The sequence below is a fragment of the Panthera leo genome, chromosome D2, assembly GCF_018350215.1.
Source record: "Panthera leo isolate Ple1 chromosome D2, P.leo_Ple1_pat1.1, whole genome shotgun sequence".
NCBI classification, from domain to species: Eukaryota; Metazoa; Chordata; class Mammalia; order Carnivora; family Felidae; genus Panthera; species Panthera leo.
In genome coordinates this window covers 32629181-32651336 of record NC_056689.1, presented here as the reverse complement: position 1 = coordinate 32651336, position 22156 = coordinate 32629181, and the positions used below count along the sequence as shown (strand labels likewise).

The window sequence follows — 22156 nt, the reverse complement described above, 5'->3', positions numbered from 1 at the left end:
GTGAGGTGATATCTCATTGCAGTTTTAATTTGCATTTCCCTGATGATCATTGATGTTGAGCACATTTTTCATGTATAGTTGGCCATTTATGCATCTTCTTTTGAGAAACGTCTCTTCACTTCCTTTGTCCATTTTTTAATCAGGTTATTTGGGTTTTTTTTTTTTTTTGGCTCTTATAAGCGTTCTCTATGTTTTGAATATTAGCCCTTTATTAAATATATGGTTTGCAAGTATTTTCTCCCATACGATAGGTTGTCTTTTCATTTTGTTGATTGTTTCTTTCACTGTAGTGAAGCTTTGTAGTTTCACATAATCCTGCTTGTCTCTTGGCTTTTTGTTGCCTATGCTTTTGGTATCATCCCCGTCATTTTAAAGCTGAATATTATTCTTTGTATGTATATACCACATTATCTTTATCCACCCACCTGTTAATGGACATCCCAGTTGCTTCAGACATTTTAGCTGTTGTGAATAATGCTGCTGTTAACATGAATGTGCAGAAATCTCTTCATGACTCTTGCTTTCAGTTCTTTGGGATATAGAGCCAGAAGTGGAATTGCTGGATCATACGATAGTTCTATTTTTAACTTTTTAAGGAACCTCTTCCTGTAGAACTTTTCGCAAATTTCATTACTATTGCTCCCGCTAAACTGTACCTGAAAATATTTATTTCTGGATTAATGCAAATTTATTTTTTTGCATATCTAGGGCCCTTGCAGAATCTCCACCATCTATAAACAACCTGAAGAGTGAAGTTGGTGATAAAGGGAAGAATAAAGATGAAGGGGAAGTTTGTAACCATGAAAAAAAGGCTGCAGGTATTTGTCTCGAGCCTCATCCAGAAGAGAAAAAGAAGAAACGTTCTGGATTCAGAGACAGAAAAGTATGGAACACAATCTTATAAATTAATCAGAACTGTAGTTAATTACAAGTTAGAATAATGCAGTTGAGTCTCTTTTATCATTTATTTCAGATGGTTCATATTCTCTTTGCAGAGATTCACCTTTTTTGCTATTTTCTGTCATGTTCTAAGGCAAGTGTAATCTTGAAATGTGAAGTTAATGGGGGTAGTGAAAAGATCCAAGATTGGTAATCAGGATTTGCATATATTTTCTGTTTCAATTTAACTACCTACGTTGGTTCATACTTTCCGTATCTTTCAGATGCTAAATGTTCTAGTATATGTTGAGTCTTTGGAACGACTGATTGATGATGCCCAGTTGGAAAGGCGGGATAACATCCTTTTGGAAATATACAAATATTTCCAAAACTTCAACTAATTTTGATGATAGCATAAACTTTAAATGACTTCAACATTTTATATCTTTAATACAACCTGTTGTTATAGACCTCTACCTCAGAAAAATTTCAATTACGGTATAGTAATACCTTTGATATTGAGCATTTGAATTCAGCAGACATGAGTGATGAAAAGTCAAAAGGATGAATTTCATTTTGCACGATAACATTGAAATTCAGGGAATTGCCTTCACTTGCCAAAATGTAGCTAATAAATACAACAAGATAATTTGAGTTATTTGTGTGTTGCATGTGTGTGGTATGTATTTGCAAGGAAAGTTCCTTTGAGAGATTTGGATCTTCTGTGTGTTTGTTTGGATGAAGTTATTATATATGCCTTTTCATTTCTCTGGGTTGCCTGGGTGGGCTCAGTTAGTCAAGTATCTGATTCTTGATTTCAGCTCAGGTCATGATCTCACATTTGTGGAATCAAGCCCCACATCCAGCCCCACTGTGCTGACTGTGGAACCTGGTTCAGATTCTCTCTCTTCCTCCCCTTCTGCCTCTGTCCTGCTTGTGCTCGCTTACTAAATAAATAAATAAATAAATAAATCTTTTCGTTTCTCAAATCCATTTTTCTTCTTTTAAAAATTTTAAAAAATGTTTTATTTATTCTTGAGAGAAAGAGAGAGCATGAGCTGGGGAGGGGCAGGGAGAGAGGGAGACACAGAATCTGAATCAGGCTCCAGGCTCCAAGCTGTCAGCACAGAGCCCCAAGCGAGGCTCAAACTCATGAATCATGAGATCATGATTAAGTCGGACACTTATCCAACTGAGCCAGCCAGGCGCCCCTCAAATCCATTACTGGTTGAGGTGAATTTGAACAAAAATATGTATTATAAGTTAAGTGTCAACTATTGGTATTTCCACAATGATACGTTTATTTAATCTTTTGCCCTGAGTGAATTAGAAGAAAGTTCAGACTCACCTTGTGCCAGCAGTTTCATTTATAAAGTCAAATTTTCCATTTTACAAAATAGAGCAAAACTTATCCAAATGAGCATTTATTTTTGAACTTTCCATTTTCTTCTCCTGCTTTCTGCTCAGCAATGACCATATGTCATACTTCTCAGATAAAAATGAAAGCTTGATAATTGTAATTTACTTAACTTGTAGCTCCCAAGGCTATAAAACCTTTCTAATCTGTTTCTGAAATAATTCTTTCAGTAAAGTTTTAGTGGAAGAGCTATGTTTTCCCTATTCAGGGATAACCATTCCACATGTTATCCTGTTTCCCTAACAACCTATTTCAACACTTATTTTTTCCTCTGCCTGTTTTCTCAGCTGCTCTTTCTTTGTCTTTTCATTTTTTACATAGTCTACATGGACATGTTAAAGATTTTTCCATTTTTAATAAAATAATAAATTGCATTTTTGAGCATGTTTTGTTTTGGTTTTTTGGTTGGGTGTTTTGGGTTTTTTTTGTTTGTTTTTGTTTTTTTGTTTTTGCCATTCACATTCTTTCCCTGCAATACCAAACTGCTCCATTTTCCATAGGCTCTCTTTGACATCCTCCCTTTTCACTTAAATTTTTTGGCTTTGATCTTTTACATTCTCTTGATTTTTATGTAATACTTAAAATATTCAGAGAGAAAGAAATAGAGACTACTATAATGAACATACATGTATCCATCCCTCATTTTGTCAAGTTTTAACATTTGATTATATTTGCTTCATTTTTTTTCCCTTTTTTATTAAGAAACAAAATGAATATAAAAAATACATTGCTGGAGCATCTTGGTGGCTCAGCTAAGTGTCCGACTCTTGATTTTGGTTCAGGTCATGATCTCATGGTTTGTTGATTTGAGCTCCACGTTGGACTCTGCACTGACAGTGTGGAGCCTTCTTGGGATTCTCCGTCTCCCTTTCTCTCTGTGCCTCCCTTGCTTACATGCGCTCTCTCAAAAATACATAAACTTAAAAAAAAATACATTGCTGTATTGTCCTTAGTTCATGATTTATTAATGTCATGCATGGCCTGGTGGTTTTGTGTGATTGATTGATTGATTGATTGATTGATTTTTAAATAATTTACTCACTTTTTAATTTACATCCAAGTTAGTATATAGTGCAACAATGATTTCAGGAGTAGATTCCTTAATGCCCCTTACCCATTTAGCCCATCCCCCCTCCCACAACCCCTCCAGTAACCCTCTGTCTCCATATTTAAGAGTCTCTTATGTTTTGTCCACCTCCTGTTTTTATAAATTTTTTTAATGTTTATTTATTTTTGAGAGAGAAAGACTGAGTATGAGTAGGGGAGGGGCAGAGAGAGAGGGAGACACAGAATCTCAAGCAGGCTCCAAGCTCTGATCTGTCAGCACAGAGCCTGATGTGGAGCTCAGACTCACAAGAACTGTGAGATCATGACCTGAGCTGAAGCCGGACACTCAAGCAACTGAACCACCCAGGTGTCCCCCCCGCTCCCTGATTTTATATTATTTTTGCTTCTCTTCCCTTATGTTCATCTGTTTTGTATCTTAAAGTCCTCATAGGAGTGAAGTCGTATGATTTTTGTCTTTCTCTAATTTCGCTTAGCATAATACCTTCTAGTTCCATTCACATAGTTGCAAATGACAAGATTTCATTCTTTTTGATTACTGAGTAATACTTCATTGTATATATATACACCACATCTTCTTTATCCATTCATCCATCGATGGACATTTGGGGTCTTTCCATACTTTGACTATTGTCAATAACACTGCTATAAACATTGGGGTGCATGTGCCCCTTTGAAACAGTATACCTGTATCCCTGGAATAAATACCTAGTAGTGCAATTGCTGGGTCATAAGGTAGTTCTATTTTTAATTTTGTTGAGGAACCTCCATACTGTTTTCCAGAGTGGCTGCACCAGTTTACAGTCTCACCAGCAGTGCAAAAGAGATCCTCTTTCTCCACATCCTCGCCAACATCTGTTGTTGCCTGAGTTGTTAATGTTAGACATTCTGACAGGTGTGAGGTAGTATCTTGTTGTGGTTTTGATTTATATTGTGATGTGGAGCATTTTTTCATGTGTCGATTGGCCATCTGGATGTCTTCTTTGGAGAAGTGTCTGTTCATGTCTTTTGCCCATTTCTTCACTGGGTTATTTGGTTTTTTGGGTGTTGAGTTTGATAAGCTTTCTATAGATTTTATCTGATATGTCATTTGCAAATATCTTCTCCCATTCCATCGGTTGCCTTTTTTTTTTAAATTTTTTTTTAATGTTTATTTATTTTTGAGACAGAGAGAGACAGAGCATGAACGGGGGAGGGTCAGAGAGAGAGAGGGAGACACAGAATCTGAAACAGGCTCCAGGCTCTGAGCTGTCAGCACAGAGCCCAACGCGGGGCTTGAACTCACGAACCACGAGATCATGACCTGAGCTGAAGTCAGATGCTTAACCGACTGAGCCACCCAGGCGCCCTCATCGGTTGCCTTTTAGTTTTGCTGATTGTTTCCTTTACTGTGCAGAAGATTTTTATTTTGATGAGGTCCCAATAGTTCATTTTTGTGTTTTATTTTTAATTAAAAAAAAATTCTCAGGTGCAAAGAGCTGTCACTCAGTTTATGCTATACCATTGTTGTACATGCTCCTCTGTTTAATATTTATATTCTTTTATCTAGTTCCATTTGATTTATTTTTGATTTTTAAATTTTTAATTTTATTGTTCCCTCTGGAACTTTAAGTCCTGAATTCAGAAAAATTTGCATACTGCTTCACTGTTGCTTCACTGTAATTTATTTTCTTTTGGAACTCTTCTTAAATGTATCTTGAATGTTCACAACCTATACTGTATATCTTGTAGCTGTTCTGTTATATATTTTTTATTTTATTAGAGAAAGAGCACAATCAGGGGAGAGGGGAAGCTGGAGAGAGAGAAAGAGAGAATCCTAAGCATGCTTCAGACTCAGTGCGAAGCTTGATCCCACAACCCTGGTATCATGGCCTGAGTCGAAATCAAGAATTGGATGCTCAACTGACTGAGCCACCCAGGCATACATACCTGTTACAGTTTTTCTCATGAGTTCTTTTCCTAATCTCCTAGGGTCTCTTTTTTCTTTCTTCCAAATTTTTTTTATGGAAATAAAATAGTTAAATCATAACATTTATCAGGCTGTGTGCTGACAGCTCAGAACCTGGAGCCTGCTCCAGATTCTGTGTCTCCCTTCTCTGCCCTTCCTTCCCTCCCTCCCTCCCTCTCTCTCTCTCTCTCTCTCTCTCTCTCAAAAATAAATAAACTTAAAAAAAAAAATTAAGGGTGCCTGGGTGGTTCAGTCTGCTAAGTGTCTGACTCCGGCTCAGGGCACGATCTCAACGATTCATGAGTTCGAGCCTCGCGTTGGGCTCTGTGCTGACAGCTCAGCAGCTGGAGCCTGCTTCAGATTCTGTCTCCATCTCTCTGTGCCCCTCCCCCACTCACACTCTTTCTCTCTCTCTTTCTCTCTCTCTCTCTCTCTCTCTCTCTCTCTCAAAAACAAACATTAAAAAAAATTTAAAAACATAACATTTACATTACCAATTTTTAAGTGTACAGTTTATCATAGAGTGTCATCATTGTCTCACTATCCATTACCGAAACTGTTTTCGTCTTATAAAACTGAAAATATATACCCATTAAACAATAACTCTTTACTACCCTCCTCTCCCAACCCCTGGAAACCACCATTCTACTTTCTCTTCATGATTTTGAATGCTAAAAATACCTCATAGATACTGAATCATACAGTTTGTATTTTTCTGACTGGCTTATTGCACTTCATATAATGTCTTCAAGATTCATCATGTTTTAGCGTATGTCAGAATTTCCTTACTTTTGGGGGCTGAATAATATTCCAGGATATGTATTTACCACATTTTTGCTCATCCATTCATCCATTGGCAGATACTTGGATTGCTTCCACATTGTAACTGTTGTGGAAAATGATCCTGTGAATGTAGATATACAGATATCTATTTGAGACCTTGCTTTCTGTTCTTTGGGTATACACTCTGAAGTGAAATTGCTAGATCATATGGTAATCCTATCTTATTTTTCTTATGGAAGCCCATACTGTTTTCCACAGTGATGTGCCATTTTACATTCCTACCAACAAGGGTTCTATTTTTCTCATATCTTTGCCAGTGCTTGTTATATTCTGTTCTTCTTATATTAGTCATCCTAACAGATGTGAAGCAGTATCTCAGTATAGTTTTCATTTGCATTTCCATGATGATCAGTGATGTGGAACAACTTTGCATGTGCTTAGTGGTCAGTTGTATATCTTCTTTGGATAAATGTCTGTTCACATCCTTTGCCCATTTTTGAATTCCATTTTTGTTTTTTTAAATTGTTGAGTTTTAGGGTTTTTTTAATATAATCTGTTTGTTAACTCCTTATCAGATATATGTTTGCAACAATTTCTTCGCATTCTATGGATTACCTCCTTACTGTATTGATATTATCTTTTGATGCACAAAATTTAAAAACTTTCATGAAGTCCACTTTGTCTCTTTTTTTTTCCTCTGTTGCTTGTGCATCTAGTATCATATCCAAGAAATTGTTGCCCAATCTGATGTCATGAAGCTTTTGTATGTTTTCTTCTATAAGTTTTATAATTTTAGGTCTTTCATTTTGGTCTTTAACCCAAGTTAACTTTTTAATGTAGAGTTAGATAAGGGTTCAACATTTTTTTTTTTTTTTTTTTTGCGTGTGGATACCAATTTTCCCAGCACCATTTGTTGAAAAGACTATCCTTTATCCATTAAATGGTTGTTTCTCCTTTGTCAAAAATCATTTGACCATATATGTGAGGGTTTATTTCTGGCTCTCTTCTATTCCATTGATCTGTATATCTGTCTTTATGTCGGTACCACATTCTTTTGATGACTGTGCTTTTGTATTAAGTCTTAAAATCAGCATGTAGTAGTCCTCCAGCTCTTTTCTTCTTTTTTCACAATTGATTTGGCTACATGGAGTCCTTAGGGATTCCATGGCATGCATTGGTTGTTTCTATACCTTGGCTATTGTGACTAATGCTGTCATGAACATGGCAGTACAGATATCTCTTCACTATACTGATTTTGTTTCCTTTGGCTGAAGTGGGTTTTCTGAATGATATGGTAGTTCTATTTTTAGGTTTCTTGAGGAACCTCCATGCTATTTTCCATTAAGGCTGAACCAATTTACTTTCTCACCAACAGTGCAAAATGTTCCCTTTTCTCCATATCCTCATCTACACTTGTTATCTTTTTTCTTTTTGATGATAACCATCTAATAGGTTTGAGGTGGTATCTCCTTGTGGTTTTAATTTGCATTTTCCTGATAATTAGTGATGTTGAGCATCTTTTCATGTATCCATTGGCCATTTGGATGTCCTCCTTGAAAAAATGTCTGTTTAGGTCATTCTGCCCATTTAATTCAATTGATTTTTGTGGGTTGTTTTTGGTTTTGCTATTTATTTGTTTGTTTGTTTATTGCCTTTTAAAGTTTTTATTTTAATTCCAGTTAGTTAACATACAGTGTTAGTTTCAATTGTACCACATAGTGATTTAACAATTCCATATATCACCTAGTACTCATCAAAACAAGTGTACTCCTTAATCCTCATCACCTGTTTAACCCATCCCCCAACCCACTCCTCTCTGGTAACCATCAGTTCTCTATATTTAAGAGTCTGGTTTTTTTGTCTCTTTCCTTTGCTCATTTGTTTTGTTTCTTAAATTCCAGATATGAGTGAAAATCTTATGGTATTTGCCTTTCTCTTAGTTCGCTTAGCATTATACCCTCTAGACCCATCCATGTTGTTGCAAATGGCAAGATGTCATTCTTTTTTATGCTGAGTTATATTTCATACCCCCTCTTCTTTATCCATTCATCTATCAATGGACATCAGGTTGCTTCCATAATATGGCTGTTATAAATAATGCTGTGTATTTTTCCCTCCAATTCTGGTCACATTTGCTTTATATATTTAGGTTCTCTGTGTTGGATGCATAACTATTCAGAAATCTTATATTCTCTTTATGAATTGACCTTTTATTATTATATTATTCTCTTCGTTGTCCCTTGCTACAGTCTTTGGCTTAAAGTGTGTTTTGTTTGGTGGTATAGCTACTCCTGCTTTCCTCTTGGCTTCCATTTGCATGGAATATCTTTTACCATCAACTTCACTTCTGCTTGTGTGTGTCCTAAAAACTGAAATGAGCTTTTTGTATACAGTATAGTTGGGTATTATTTTTTTATTTCAACATTCTGTTTCTTTTTTTTTTTTTTTTTTTTAATGTTTTTTTTTATTTATTTTTGAGACAGAGAGAGACAGAGCATGAACGGGGGAGGGTCACAGAGAGAAGGAGACACAGAATCTGAAACAGGCTCCAGGCTCTGAGCTGTCAGCACAGAGCCTGACGCGGGGCTTGAACCCATGAACCGTGAGACCATGACCTGAGCCGAAGCCGGACGCTTAACCGACTGAGCCACCCAGGCGCCCCAACATTCTGTTTCTTTTGATTGCAGGATGTAATCCATTACATTTGAAGTAATTATTGATAGATATGGGTTTACTATTGCCATTTTGTTATTTGTTTTCAGAGTGTTTTGTAATTCCTTTACCCTTTATTTCCTTTCTTGTTCTCTTCCTTTGTGACTTGATCATTTTCTGTACCAGTATGCCTAGATTTTTTTTTTCTTTTCACCTTTTGTGTATCTGGTGTAGGTTTTTGCTTTATGATTACCATGGGGCTTACATAAAATATCTTGTAACAGTGTATTTTAAGCAATAACAGCTTAACTTCTAATGTATACAAAAGCTCTACATTTATACTTTTATGTTTTTAATATCATAATTTATGTCTTTTTACATTGTTTATCCATTTACAGATTATTATAGTTATGTTTAATACTTTTTAAAAAATCTCCATGTTAATGAGAAGTGATTTACCCACCACCATTACAAAATTAAGAGTGTTCTGAAATTAACTATATATTTACCTTCACCAGTGAGTTTTACATTTTTATATGTTTTGCTTATACTGATGTCTCTTTGTTTTAGGTTCAGGAATTACCTTTAAAGAAGAAATAAGTTTATTGGGGCGCCTGGGTGACTCACTCAGTTGAGCGTCCAACTTTAGCTTAGGTCATGATCTTAGGGTTTTTGAGTTCGAGTCCCACCTTGGGCTTTCTGCTGTCAGTGAGGAGCCTGCTCTGATCCTCTGTTCCCCCTATCTCTGCACCTCCCCCATTCACATTCTGTCTCTCAAAAATAAATAAAACTTTTTTTTAAAGTTTATAAAAATTAAGTTAACGTAGTCTCTACACTCAACATGGGGCTTGAACTCAATGATCCTGAGATCAAGGGCCACATGCTCTACCAGTTGAGTCAGCCAGGCACCTCAGGTTCAGAAATTACCTTTAACATTTCTTGTAAGAGTGATCTAGTGTTGATGAACTCCTTCAGCTTTTATTTTCTTGGAAAACTCTGTAATGTGTCTCATTGTGTGTTTCTTTGGATTCATCATGTTTAGGACTCTTTGAGTTTCCTGGGTCTCCATGTCTGTTTCTTTTCCCAGATTGGGATATTTTCAGTCATTTCTTTGAATAAGTTTTCTGCCTCTTTCTCTCATTCTTTCTCCTTCTGGGATCCCTTTAATGTGCACTTTGGTCCATTTGACGATGTGCTATATATAGTCCCTTAAGCTGTCTTCATTCTTTTTTATTCTCTTTTCTTTTGTTACTATAATTAGGCAGTTTCCTTAATTTTTCCGCCAGAAATTAATTTGCTTTATATTCAGTGAGACTGGTGTCATAGGGCTTGGAATTTCATAAAACTTCAAGAGGTCATCCTGTAATAGATGATTGTTACTATGGATGGCCAGAAATTCACTAGATGAAAAAGAGAGGGAGTTCTTAACATGGAAAACAGCTGTTAGGGTACAGATTGGGTGTTATAAATCACCTCTTGAAAGAAAATGTGCCAGACACTAATTTATTACAAGATCTTTCTGCGTGCTACCTTTTCCAAGGTCTGACTGCAGTCTGCATTCAAAGCTTATGTATGAGTTCTGACATCAGGGCCCACAGGGATTCACAGTCACTTGCATTCACTTGGTCTCAAGATATTATAGCCTTGGTTTTCCTTAAGCATTGTACCAAAATTAAACCCGAGAACTGTTTTGGGACGAGCAGTTTTATTGAAGAGAACTGTCTTAGCATTAGCATCATGAAGTTCCAGAATGTTTTAAGTAAATGATTGAATGTAACTATTATAATTCCCTTAGTAAATCTTTTCTCCAGGCTAACCATCTCAAAATTCTTCACCACTTTTCTATATATCTTGGCTTCTAAGCCATTATTATCTTGGATGCTATATTCTAAATGCTTTATGAAATAGTTTGTTAGAATTCCTTTGAATAAAGCCACTTAAAAGGAGACTGCTTTGTATCATTATATCATTTGTTATGGTGTGATCTCCAAGATACATTACTAAGTGAAAAAAAATAAAATATGTACGATACAGTATGTCTATATTAAACTCTTAACAATATGGGAATGCAAAAAGTCTATTACTTTCCTTGGCCTATTGTTTGAAACCAAAACTAATAATATTCAGAAACATAATTTAGGGACTTGCAACAATCAACAAATCTGGTTTGAATCTGAAAATTATTGACTTTAAGTTGTTGTCTTTCTATCTTTATCTTGTATAAGATTAACTTAAGTTTTTAGTTCACAAAAACATCTTTGGCAGTAGCTATAGCTTATACCCTAAACATTACAAACTGATTATTTTTGTTGTCGTTATTCTGAAGAACAAGAATACAGATGTCCTAAAGTTATTTCTTCTATAGCCAGTATTATCCGGCAGGTAGTTACAATATAATATAAAAGGGCCTTTGAGTTAAGACTTGTAGCTGTGTCTTAAGGCTTAGTGTGTTTGCCACATGCAAAATGTTTTTTGATAAACAGTACTCAGATTTTAATGCAAATGAGTCTTGGAAGATTCCTGTCATGTATAGTTATAAATTAGAGATCCTTTCCTAGTTGCTGAAAGCATATCAGGTAGTGGAATTAAGACTCTTGAACGGCTGCAGTCAGTGACCTCAAAGTGACCATTTAGCCAGGAGTGGCAATTACAGTATTAGTTGTGTTAATATGGCAAATTAAAAACATTAATAATTTTTTTAATATTAGCAAATTGCTTTTTAGACTTTGAACTGTTGGATTTTTAGATTGTATTGCCTTGACATTTCCTACTGGTTATTTATAAGCTACTATTTATTTTTGGCTATCTCAACATCTAAAATTCAGGTATGAGAGAAATCTTTTCACCAGAGTGCTGTGTAGCTGGTATTTTGGTAAAGATTTTTCTCATACCTATATTTGTAAGATTATGTAGAAGATGCACTGTTTTGTATGTTGCATACACAGAATCACAGCTTGGATGCCAGATAAAAATGGGCCTATTAATATTATACCCTTTTAGTTTAATATATGCCATATTTGATTTTGTTACTATTCAAGTATTTACTTGTGTTCTTCCCAGCTCTGCTCTTTTCTAAATATGGCATATGTAGGGGTGGCTGGGTGGCTCAGTCGGTTAAGCATCCAACTCTGAATTTTGTCTCAGATCCTGATCTCATGGTTTGTGAGATTGAGCCCCAATGTCAGCGCAGTGCCTGCTTGGGATTCTCTCTCCCTCTCTCTCTCTCTTTTTATGCCCCTCCCTCACTCATGTAACTCTCTCCCTCAAAATAAGAAACTTTTTTTAAATTAGAAAATAAATGTGATATATATAAAGGATTTTGTAATCAAAAGTAAAAGGTTTTTTGCCTCAGACTTGTTAATTGAGTTTCCATGATGTGTAGTTTTATTTTTTTAATGCTATAATTCAATGTACTTTGTGTTTGAAAGATCATTAGCTGTTTAAACCTATGGATTCCTAATTCTGTCTTGTTTTAGGATTTAAGAAATTGCATCAAAGTAAAAACTGTAAAATCAATCCCTTTAAAAAAAAAACTTGGTATTTTGGAATCTGTAGGCTTCCGTGTATGTGTCATTATACCCTATTACTGAGACCTTTTGAATTATATGATATTTTCAAATTGTGGCTTTCAGTAATTTAAGAAATTAGAAAATTATTCACAAAAAATTCTAAACAAAAGTTAAGTATTTTCTCAACTGGAATATGAATGTTATATCAGAGGGGAAAGGTTGAAAAGTTTTTGATATTCAAGTTTATGTCTAGTATAAAAAATCAGTTGTAGAAAAAAAATATATAATAGAATAACTCCAGATATAAGATGGAAAATATATGAAAATGAGAACTGCTTAATATAGTAACACTCTGAATTTCTAATTTCAGGTGATGGAATATGAGAATAGGATTCGAGCATATTCCACACCAGACAAGATCTTCCGCTATTTTGCCACCTTGAAAGTAATCAATGAACCTGGTGAATCTGAAGTGTTTATGACCCCCCAAGATTTTGTGCGATCCATAACACCTAATGAAAAACAACCAGAACGTAAGTGGTAAAGGGAAAAATAAGATTATGATATTAATTTTTTTATGTTCTTCTTTGTATTGCCTAACCGTTATAGGTCCATGCAATAATTATATTCATTGTGTACTGACTGAATGTCACGTATTATTCCAGTCTTTAGCAGTATAAAAGAGGAGCCCACAGTCTAATGAGCCAATCCTCAACCAGGGTACCGGGTTGAGGAGATTGTAGCCAGGTATCATCTACTGGAAAGATTTAAAGACATATGGTACTTGTTATTGGGCCAAGTGATTGCAGATGGGACAAGCAGCAGACAGACTAAAAAGCCTAGAAAGGAGGAGACTTTGGGGGAAGACATTTCAGAGTGTAGAAGCTTCGAAGAACCATTGCGTATACCTGGAAATCCAGAGTGCGGCATGCATGCCCAGGGCCAGACACATGCTTGGAAAACACTTGAGTGAGCTTGTACTTCTTGCTGATCTTTGTGCCCCATGCAGGGAAGTAGTGAAAGTTAAGGCAGAGATGTAGCAGCTCTAGCTAAAAATTAAAGGAGGTCCCCAGCTCAGAGCCAGTCTGCAAACATTAAGAGAGTTGGTGTTTTTTTTGTTTTGTTTTGTTTTCATTCTTTTTGCCTCAAACATTTGAATAAGTCTTTGTCCAGTCACTTGCTATTTAGATAATAGAACAGAAATTTCAACGATGACACAAAACAGAGAACACAGCCTTTGCAAAAGAAATATTTTGGAAAAAAACCACTAAACATTGATGAATGTAGTCTTCCACAATGTATATCACACCAGACACTGGGAAATAGGGAGAATCTGGTTTTCAGAATTACCCCATTATAATATTCAAAATGTTCAATCTTTAATAAAACAATTTCATGGCATACTAATAATCAGGAATAAATGACCCATCAATAGAAAGAAAAAGAAATTGACAGAAACCATCCCTGAGGAAGCCCAAGCATTGCACTTACTAGATAATGACTTTAAGTTAACTGTCTCAGGGCACTTGGGTGGCTCAGCTGGTTAAGCGTCCAACTTTGGCTCAGGTTATGGTCTCAGGGTTCGTGGGTTTGAGGCCTGTGTCGAGCTTGGTGCTGACAACTCAGCCTGGAGCCTCTTGGGATTCTGTGTCTCCCTCTCTCTCTCTGCCCCGTTCACACACTAGGGCGCGCTCGCTCTCTCTCACTCACTCTCAAAAATAAATAAACATTAAGAAAAAAAAGATGTTAATTATAATCCCCCAATTAGACATTAAGAAAATAACTCTTTCAAGACAAAGACATTATGTATTGATAAAAGGGTTAGTTCCTCAAGAAGATATAAGCGTGGTAAATATATACATACCAAATGACCGACCCCAAAATATATGAAGGAAACTGACAGAATTAAAGGGAAGAATAGTTCTTCAGTAATAGTCGGAGACTTCAGTACTGCCATTTTGATAATGGATAGAACATTTAGAAAGAAGGTTAGTGAAGAAAGAGGACTTAATGCTATAAGCCAACTAGACCAAATACACATTTATAGAACATTCCACTCAAGAGCAGCAGAATACAGTCTTTTCAGGTGCATATCAAACATTCTCCAGAATAGACAAGATAGACTGTATATTAGGTTATGAAATAAATCTTAATGAATTTCAAATATTAAAATGATACAGAGTATCTTTTCTGATTACAATAGAATGAAACAATCCATATGTAACAGAAGGAAAACTAGAAAATTCATAAATGTGTGGAAAGTAAACAGCATACACTTAACCCCTGGATCAGAGAAGAAATCACAAGAGAAGTTGGAAAATACTTTGAATAAATGAAAGAGAAAATAGAATTTAACAAAACTTATGCAGTGCTGCAAAGTAGTGCATAGAAGGAAACTCATAGCTATAAACACCAACATTTAAAAAGTTTTTTTAAATGTTTATTTCTGAGATTGACAGAGAGAGAGAGAGAGAGAGAGAGAGAGAGAGAGCGCATGAGTGGAGGAGGGGCAGAGAGAGAGAGGGAGACACAGAATCCAAAGCAGGCTGCAGGCTCTGAGCTCTCAGCACAGAGCCTGACACAGGGCTCAAACTCATGAACTGTGAGATTATGACCTGAGTGGAGTTGGTCATCTAACTGACTGAGCTACCCAGGCGCCCCTATAACCACCAACATTTAAAAAGAAGAATGATCTCAAATCAGTTTCCTAAAAACGGGTGTTGGAACTAAAAAGAAGAGCAGACAAAACCCAAAGATAGAGAAATAAAGAAATAATAAATGTTAATGCAGCAATAAATGGAGAATAGAAAAACAATAGAGCAAATCAACAAACAAAATTTGATTCTTGAAAAGATCCAAAAAAATGAGGGGCCTTTAGCTAGACCAGGAAAAAAAAGAAGCAAAATAACTAAAATCAGAAATGCAAGTGGGGACATTACTACCTACTTATAGAAATAAAAAGGATTATAAGAGACTACTATGAAGGATTGTATGCCAACAAATTGAATTACCTAGATAAAGATGGAAAAATTTCCAGACACAAACTACCAGAGCTCTTATAATCCAACAAAAAGACAAACAACTCAATTAACAAATGGGAAAGGACTTGAATGTACATTTCTCCAGATAAATATGCAAATGGCCAATAAGCACATGAGAACATGCTAAATGTCATTACGCATGAGGGAAATACAGATCAAAAACACTATATACTACCTCACACGCATATTTAAAAAACAAAGAAGTGTTGGTGATTATGTGTAGAAATTAAAGCCCTCATCTATTGCTGGTAAGAATGTAAAATGGTGCAAACACTATGGAGAACAATTTGTCCATTTCTCAGAAACATGGAATTAGCCGTATGACCCAACACTTCCACTAGTAGTATAAGCCCGAATGAATTGAAAACAGGTGCTCGAATGAGTGCCTGTACACGAATATTCACAGCAACACTATTCACAATACCCCAAAAATGGAAACACCCCAAATGTCATTTAACAGATGAATGGATAAACAAAGTATAGCGTATACATACAATGGAATATTATTCAGATGTGGTTGAACCTTGACAACATTATGTTAAGTGAAACAAGCTAAAGACAAAAGGCCACATATCCTCTGATTTTATTTATGTGAAATATCTAATATAGGTAAATCCATAGAGATAGAAAGTGGGTTGTTAGTTGCCAACAGCTTGTTGGGGGAATGAGAACAGATTGCTTAATTGGTGTGAGAATTTCTATTTTGGAGTGATGAAAAGGTTTTAGAACTAGATAGAGGTGGTAGTTATGCAACACTGAAGTACTAAATGCCACTGAACCGGATGGATACTTTGAAATGGTGATTTTATGTTAATGGAATTTCACCTCAATTTTTAAAAGTGGAAAAAAGAATGTGCAGTCAGTCCTCATTTGCAAATTTTGTGTTTGCAAGTTTGCATCCTCACTAAAAGGTACTTGTAATCCCATAATCAGTACTTGCAGTGCTTTTGAGTCATCTGCAGATACATGCAGAGCAGCAAAAATTTGAGTCACCCATTACGTATGTTGGCCAGCTGAAGTCAAGCAAACGAAGACTCTGCCTTTTTGTTTCAGTTTTCTTTCTTTAAACAAGTGTCCATGGAGGGAGGGCAGGAGAGAAAGTGAGAGAGAATAAAATGTCTTAAACAGAAACGCACATAAATCAAGTTTATATATCGATCAGTTAACAAAAATGTTGTGACCAGAGGTTCGAGAAACCCAACCCTGTATTTCCCCCAGGAGAAATAGGTCAGTATTCAGCACTTCATTTTTCATGGCAATTTTATAGAGCATAAATGCCACAATTAGCAGAAATCAGTTGTATATGGTACAGGAGTAGGATATAAAAATGAAACTGTTCTTTTACAGGGTATGTTTAAAGAAGATATCCTAAAGGGGGCAGCAGTTGAGTTAAGCTTTGAAGTATGAATAATAGGGGTGCCTGGATGGCTCAGTCAGTGTGTCCAACTTTGGCTTAGGTCATGATCTCATGGTTCGTGGGTTTGAGCCTCGCGTTGGGCTCTGTGCTGACAGCTCAGAGCCTGGAGCCTGCTTCAGATTCTGTGTCTCCCTCTCTCTCTCTGCCCCTCCTCAGCTTGTGCTCTCTCTCTCTCAAAAATAAATAAAAATTTTTAAAAAAGAAGAAAACTGAATAGCAATTCATCATGTATTTGAGAGGGAAAAGGCATCATTCAGATTGAGTAAATTGTATGGTCAGAATACAGATGTGAAATAGCAGTGTGAGCTTGGGGAACCAGCAAGAGTTATGTTTTCTAACCAGGGAGTTTATAATGTTTTGCCCATATTTATTAACATTAAATATCTCTAGGACAAATGAAAACTCCAGGTAGAACTATCACCTCTCAGCAGTACAGGAAATCTATATATTTATATATTTTGTTATAGAAATTTTCAAATATAAAAATGCAGAGAATAAAATCAATTATAAATCAGCCTATATATACCTATCACTTAGCTTCAACAGTTGTCAACACATGGCCAATCTTTTTTTTTTTTTAAGTTTATTTATTTTGAGAGAGAGAGCAAAGAAGGGGCAGAGAGAGGGAGAGAGAGAATCCCAAGCAGGCTCCATACTGTCAGTGCAGAGTCCAATGCGGGCTCAAACTCATGAGCCACAAGATTATGACCTGAGCTGAAATCAAGAGTTGGATGCTTAACCAAATGAGCTACCCAGTCACCCTAACACATGGCCAATCTTATTTCATTTATAACTTTCTTATTTCTTCTCCTCACTCTAGATTGTTTTAAAGCCATTCAGACATATCATTTAATCTGTAAATACCTGTGTGTGTCTAAAAGATAAGTACTAAAAAAACCAATAACAATAATTTTTAAATGCTACATTTTTTGAAAATAGCATTTATTTCTTAATAGCATATATCCAGGCACTGTTCAAATTTCCTTCTCTAAAAAACATTATGTATAGTTTGTTTGTTCAAACCAACTTCCAAAGATGGTCATACACTGTATTTGTTACCTCTTAAGTCTTAACAGCGTTTTTTTTTTCTCTCTCTCTTTTTTCTTACCATTTGTACAAGAAGAGTTTTATGCCTTGTTTACATCTCTCAGCCCCCCTTTCCCCTTTTTGCTCAGATTGTTGCTGCAGCAGTTAGAATAGAGGTCTAGCCTGGCAGGAAGAAACCTCAACTATACAATGCATCCCTTGCTTTCTACTTTAGAGCATCTCTGCTACTGTAGCATGGGACCTTTGCAAGAGACCACTCGACCATATGGGCATGTACACACGTATGGAGGTACAAAGGAGTTTACTCTTTGTTGAGACTTGGTAGATAAATACTCTCTTCTCCATTGTCTTGGGTGGTCAGTTCTGAGACACAAACTACATGGTTTCTTAGATGGGCCAAGGAGAAGTGTGCCCCAGTTGTCTAAAGCAGCAGTCAGCTCCATAACACACCCTTGAATTGGCTTTCCCTCCTTTCCTGGTTCACTCTTCCTGACCCTCTTACACTTACACTTCCTGACCCTCTTCCCTACTTTTTAGGAAACTCAGTCTAGACGTCATTTATTTGTGAAGGAATATAAGTCATTTATATTATAGATTTCCCTCATTTGGGATCTTACTGATTGTATCCCTATGGTATTATTTAATATGTTCTGTACTTTGCATCTCACCCATGTTGCAAATAATGAAGCAACTAAAAGAGTATACCAAAATGTTGATTCTCTAAATGCTGAGATTATAAGGAATTATTTTACTCTTTTTTATATGTTCCTTTATTTTCTAATACACTTCATATACGTTTATTCAACAAGTATTGATTGACCTCTGTTATGAGTTAGACACTGTTCTATATGGAAGGGACGCAGTAATGAATAAAATGGGCGAAACTTCCTGTCTTTATAGAGTAGAACGTCTTTTATAATCAGAAAGAAGGTATATAAAATTTCCACTAATTGCATTGAATTTTAGATTAAGAGCCTTTTAAATTAGTTTTAGCTCCTTGTTTTGGGAGATGTGGGAGAGATTAAAGAAGGCCTCTGTGTAAGATAGGGAAAAAAGGTTATAAAATATATTCCTGGTTTTTATGGTAGTAAAATATTTTTGTACCTGTGAAATTATTTCTGATACCCAGATAAAATCTAAATTATATCAGTAACTTTAAGAATGTGTTTTGCTTCCAGTGTGACAGTGAAAATGAAGCAAGACTTGAGGCAGCTCACTGAAGATATTTGGTCATTTGAGGAAGATTATTTTTTTTCCCTTTGGAAATCATATTTTTTAATTGCTTCCACATATTTTGATATTTAACTTTGTAATCCTTTTTTTTTAATTATCAAAAGATCTGTCACACGAACAGAATAGTTACTAAATGTCTAATATGCCATGCACATTCCTGGTTTTCATAAAAAGCCAGAATAATGAATGATTGATTTCCCTTTAAGATGAAAATCATGAGGGAATATTATAATAATATTAAAATGAGATTGGAAAATTTGGCTTCATTTTTGTTTGCTCATGAACAGGAATATCCACAAATATTGATGCAGCAGAAGTAAAATATATATTATTCCTGTGTGGGTTAGAATAAAGAAAAGAGTAAGGCTGGTTTTTTATAGTTTAAATTTCTATCATCAGATGGCTGGACTCTAGCCAGTAGTTCATATTTCAGCTTTGTTTTGTCATGTCTTTCACACATACCATATCCCAGGATACCTAACAGATCTAAATTTATTAAGTTAGTTTTGGAACAGTTTAAAAATAATCACAAAGCACACAAAGTCCTAAAATTAAGCAGTTTTAAAATGAGTGGAGAGCTGATGAATTTCAGTAAAAAGCTGATTAAGAATGTTTTTGTACTGGGGCGACTGGGTGGCTCTGTTGGCTAAGTGTCCAACTCTTGATTTTGGCTCAGATCATGATTTCGTGGTTCATGAGATTGAGCCTTGCGTTGGGCTCACGCTGACAGCAAGGGGTCCGCTTGGGATTCCCACTCTCTCCTCCCTCTCTGCCCCTACCCTCACTCGTGCACTCTGTCTCTGCCTCTCTCTATATATAAATAAATCAACTTAAAAAAAAGAATATTTCTGTGTGACTACCAAGAAAATTTAGAGTATCCTGGGGTGCCTGGGTGGCTCAGTCAGTTAAGCGTCGACTTTGGCTCAGGTCACGATATCATGGTTCGTGAGTTCCAGCCCTGCGTCAGGCTCTGTGCTGACAGCTCAGAGCCTGGAGCCTGCTTTGGATTCTGTGTCTCCCTCTCTCTCTGCTCCTTCCCCACTCGTGCTCTGTCTCTCTCTGTCTCTCAAAAATAAATATACGTTAAAAAAAAATTTTTTTTTAAATTTAGAGTAGCCACAGTTAAGTAGGAGAGACATTAAATGGAAAAAAAACAGTCTAGTATATGACTTGAATATGTTTCATCTCCCTCTATGTGCAGTCTTAATGTCAGCACCATCCCTGGTATAGTGAATGAGGCAGTTGCTTCAGGCTCTGGACTTTGAGTACTCTTGCTGCTGTAGTAACCAGTTTTACATAGCCAGCTAGTGATTGGGAGAAGCAGCAGCATGGGGAGAGTTTTTAAAGTACTATATAGAAAAACTTGAGCTTTGGTCAAGACAGAGAAGATCCCTATTTCCTTTTCACCTTACCCCACTGACTGACTGTATTTATATTGACCCGATTGTCCTGGATTCCATATTCTGTCAAGAATGACCCTTCATGCATTTAATAGTCTCACCTAGCACACTTTTAACTTTGAGACACATAATTTTATACTTGACCATCTACAATGGGTTCTGGTTCAAGATGGTGATGTAGGAGGATACTGAATCTCCTCCCACAGACACACCAAATCTGCAGCTACATACAAAACAGTTTCCTCTGAAAGAAATCCAAAAACTAGATGAGCAACTCCTACACATTGGACAAATGAGAAAAAACCCACATTGAAATAGATAGGCGAGGCTGAGACACAGTCTTGCCATAAATTCATCCCTGGCACAGTATCCAGTGGTCAGGAGAGAACTTAGCTCTGAGCTACTGGAGATGCGAGGGCATTGAATGCTACAGCTGGCACCCCAGTTTTTGCGACCTGCACCTGAGAGATGAGCTTCCTGAACATCTAGCTTTAAGGCCAAGAGGCCTTATGTCTTTAACGCCCATAGGGCTGACCCAGAGGCAGCTGCCTGAAAAGCGCCCAGTCTTTGTGAAAGTGGCCTATGTTACTTATCTTAAAGCTTCAGCCCGAGGGGCAGGCGTCTCATTTAACATACATCTAGAGGCATACCGACACACTCTCCAAAGACAGAAGCCAGTGGGCTCCCATCTTTGCACTTTCCCTCTGCCTCGCTCCAGGTTGCCAGTATCTCCCAGAAAAGAACTTGTGCACGTTTCCAGTGCTCTGGTTTGTGTCACTGCCACCCAGGACACACCCCTTGATTACCTGGCTGTGGTTGGTGGCCTGTGGGGCTTATGTTTGCAGGTCCCATACATAGGACTGTAACAAATGGAGAAACACTTCTTAATTGGCTGCTCCCCCAGGGCACAGTGCAGCAAGAGACTGAAAGACACCTCTAGTTTTTCTGTGATAGAGGCTTATTGGCTTATCTTTATTATTAGAAGAGTAGGCTTCTAATTAAACACACATCTAGGGGGGCAGCGACTGTTCTCTCCGGAGACTAGGGAGACTGACGGGTGCCATCTTCATGCTCTCTTTCCTCTGCCCCAGGTTGCAGGTGTTTCTGAGAAAGGAGCTTGTGTGCCTATCTGGCTTCCTAGTTTTTGTGGCTTCCACCCAGAAGACACATCTTTTAATAATTTGGCTCAGGTGACAGTGGGACTTGTGTTTACAGATTGAATGGATAGTAAGTAACAAACAAAAACCAATTTTTAACTGACTATCACTGCAGGGCTCAGTGCAGAAGAAGCAAACAGAAACACCCACGTCGCCTTGTTCCCTTGAAAGAGGTATATTTGCATAATTTAAAAGCTGTGGGCTGAGAGTCCAATTAGCCTGAATCTAGGTGCTGACTGAGATTTTCTTCTTTGAGATACTGAGAGATCTTGGCATACCCTCAACTACTAGGAGTCTCTAAGAATAAAGTAGGCTGCTTGGACAATCAAAGGTTTGAAAGACAATCAAGAACTAGGGCAGGGCTGAACAATAAGGTTCAGTTTCTTTCTTTCTTTTTTAACATTTAAAAACATGTTTATTTTGAGACAGGCAGAGAGCATAAGCATGGTAGGGGCAGATAGAGAGAGGGCAACGGAGAATCCCAAGCGGGCTCTGCACTGTCAGCACAAAATCCAACACAGGGCTTGAACCTGTGAACTGTGAAATGATGACCTGAGCTGAAATCAAGAGTTGGATGCTTAACCAACTGAGCCACCCAGGCACCCCAA

General features: G+C 36.7%; 1 protein-coding gene across 8 annotated transcripts in view; it reads left to right on the top strand.

Annotated features, from left to right (window-relative positions):
* The window catches only part of MICU1 (mitochondrial calcium uptake 1), a 243122-nt gene that overhangs the window by 72309 nt on the left and 148657 nt on the right, over nucleotides 1-22156 (top strand). For 7 of the 8 annotated variants that reach the window (XM_042908312.1, XM_042908313.1, XM_042908314.1 and 4 more), the window contains 2 exons: nucleotides 709-883; nucleotides 12624-12786. In XM_042908312.1, coding sequence (XP_042764246.1) covers nucleotides 709-883; nucleotides 12624-12786 — 338 coding nt within the window. Of the gene's footprint in view, nucleotides 1-708; nucleotides 884-12623; nucleotides 12787-22156 lie in introns of those variants that run through there. The other variant, XM_042908320.1, reaches the window with a different exon arrangement.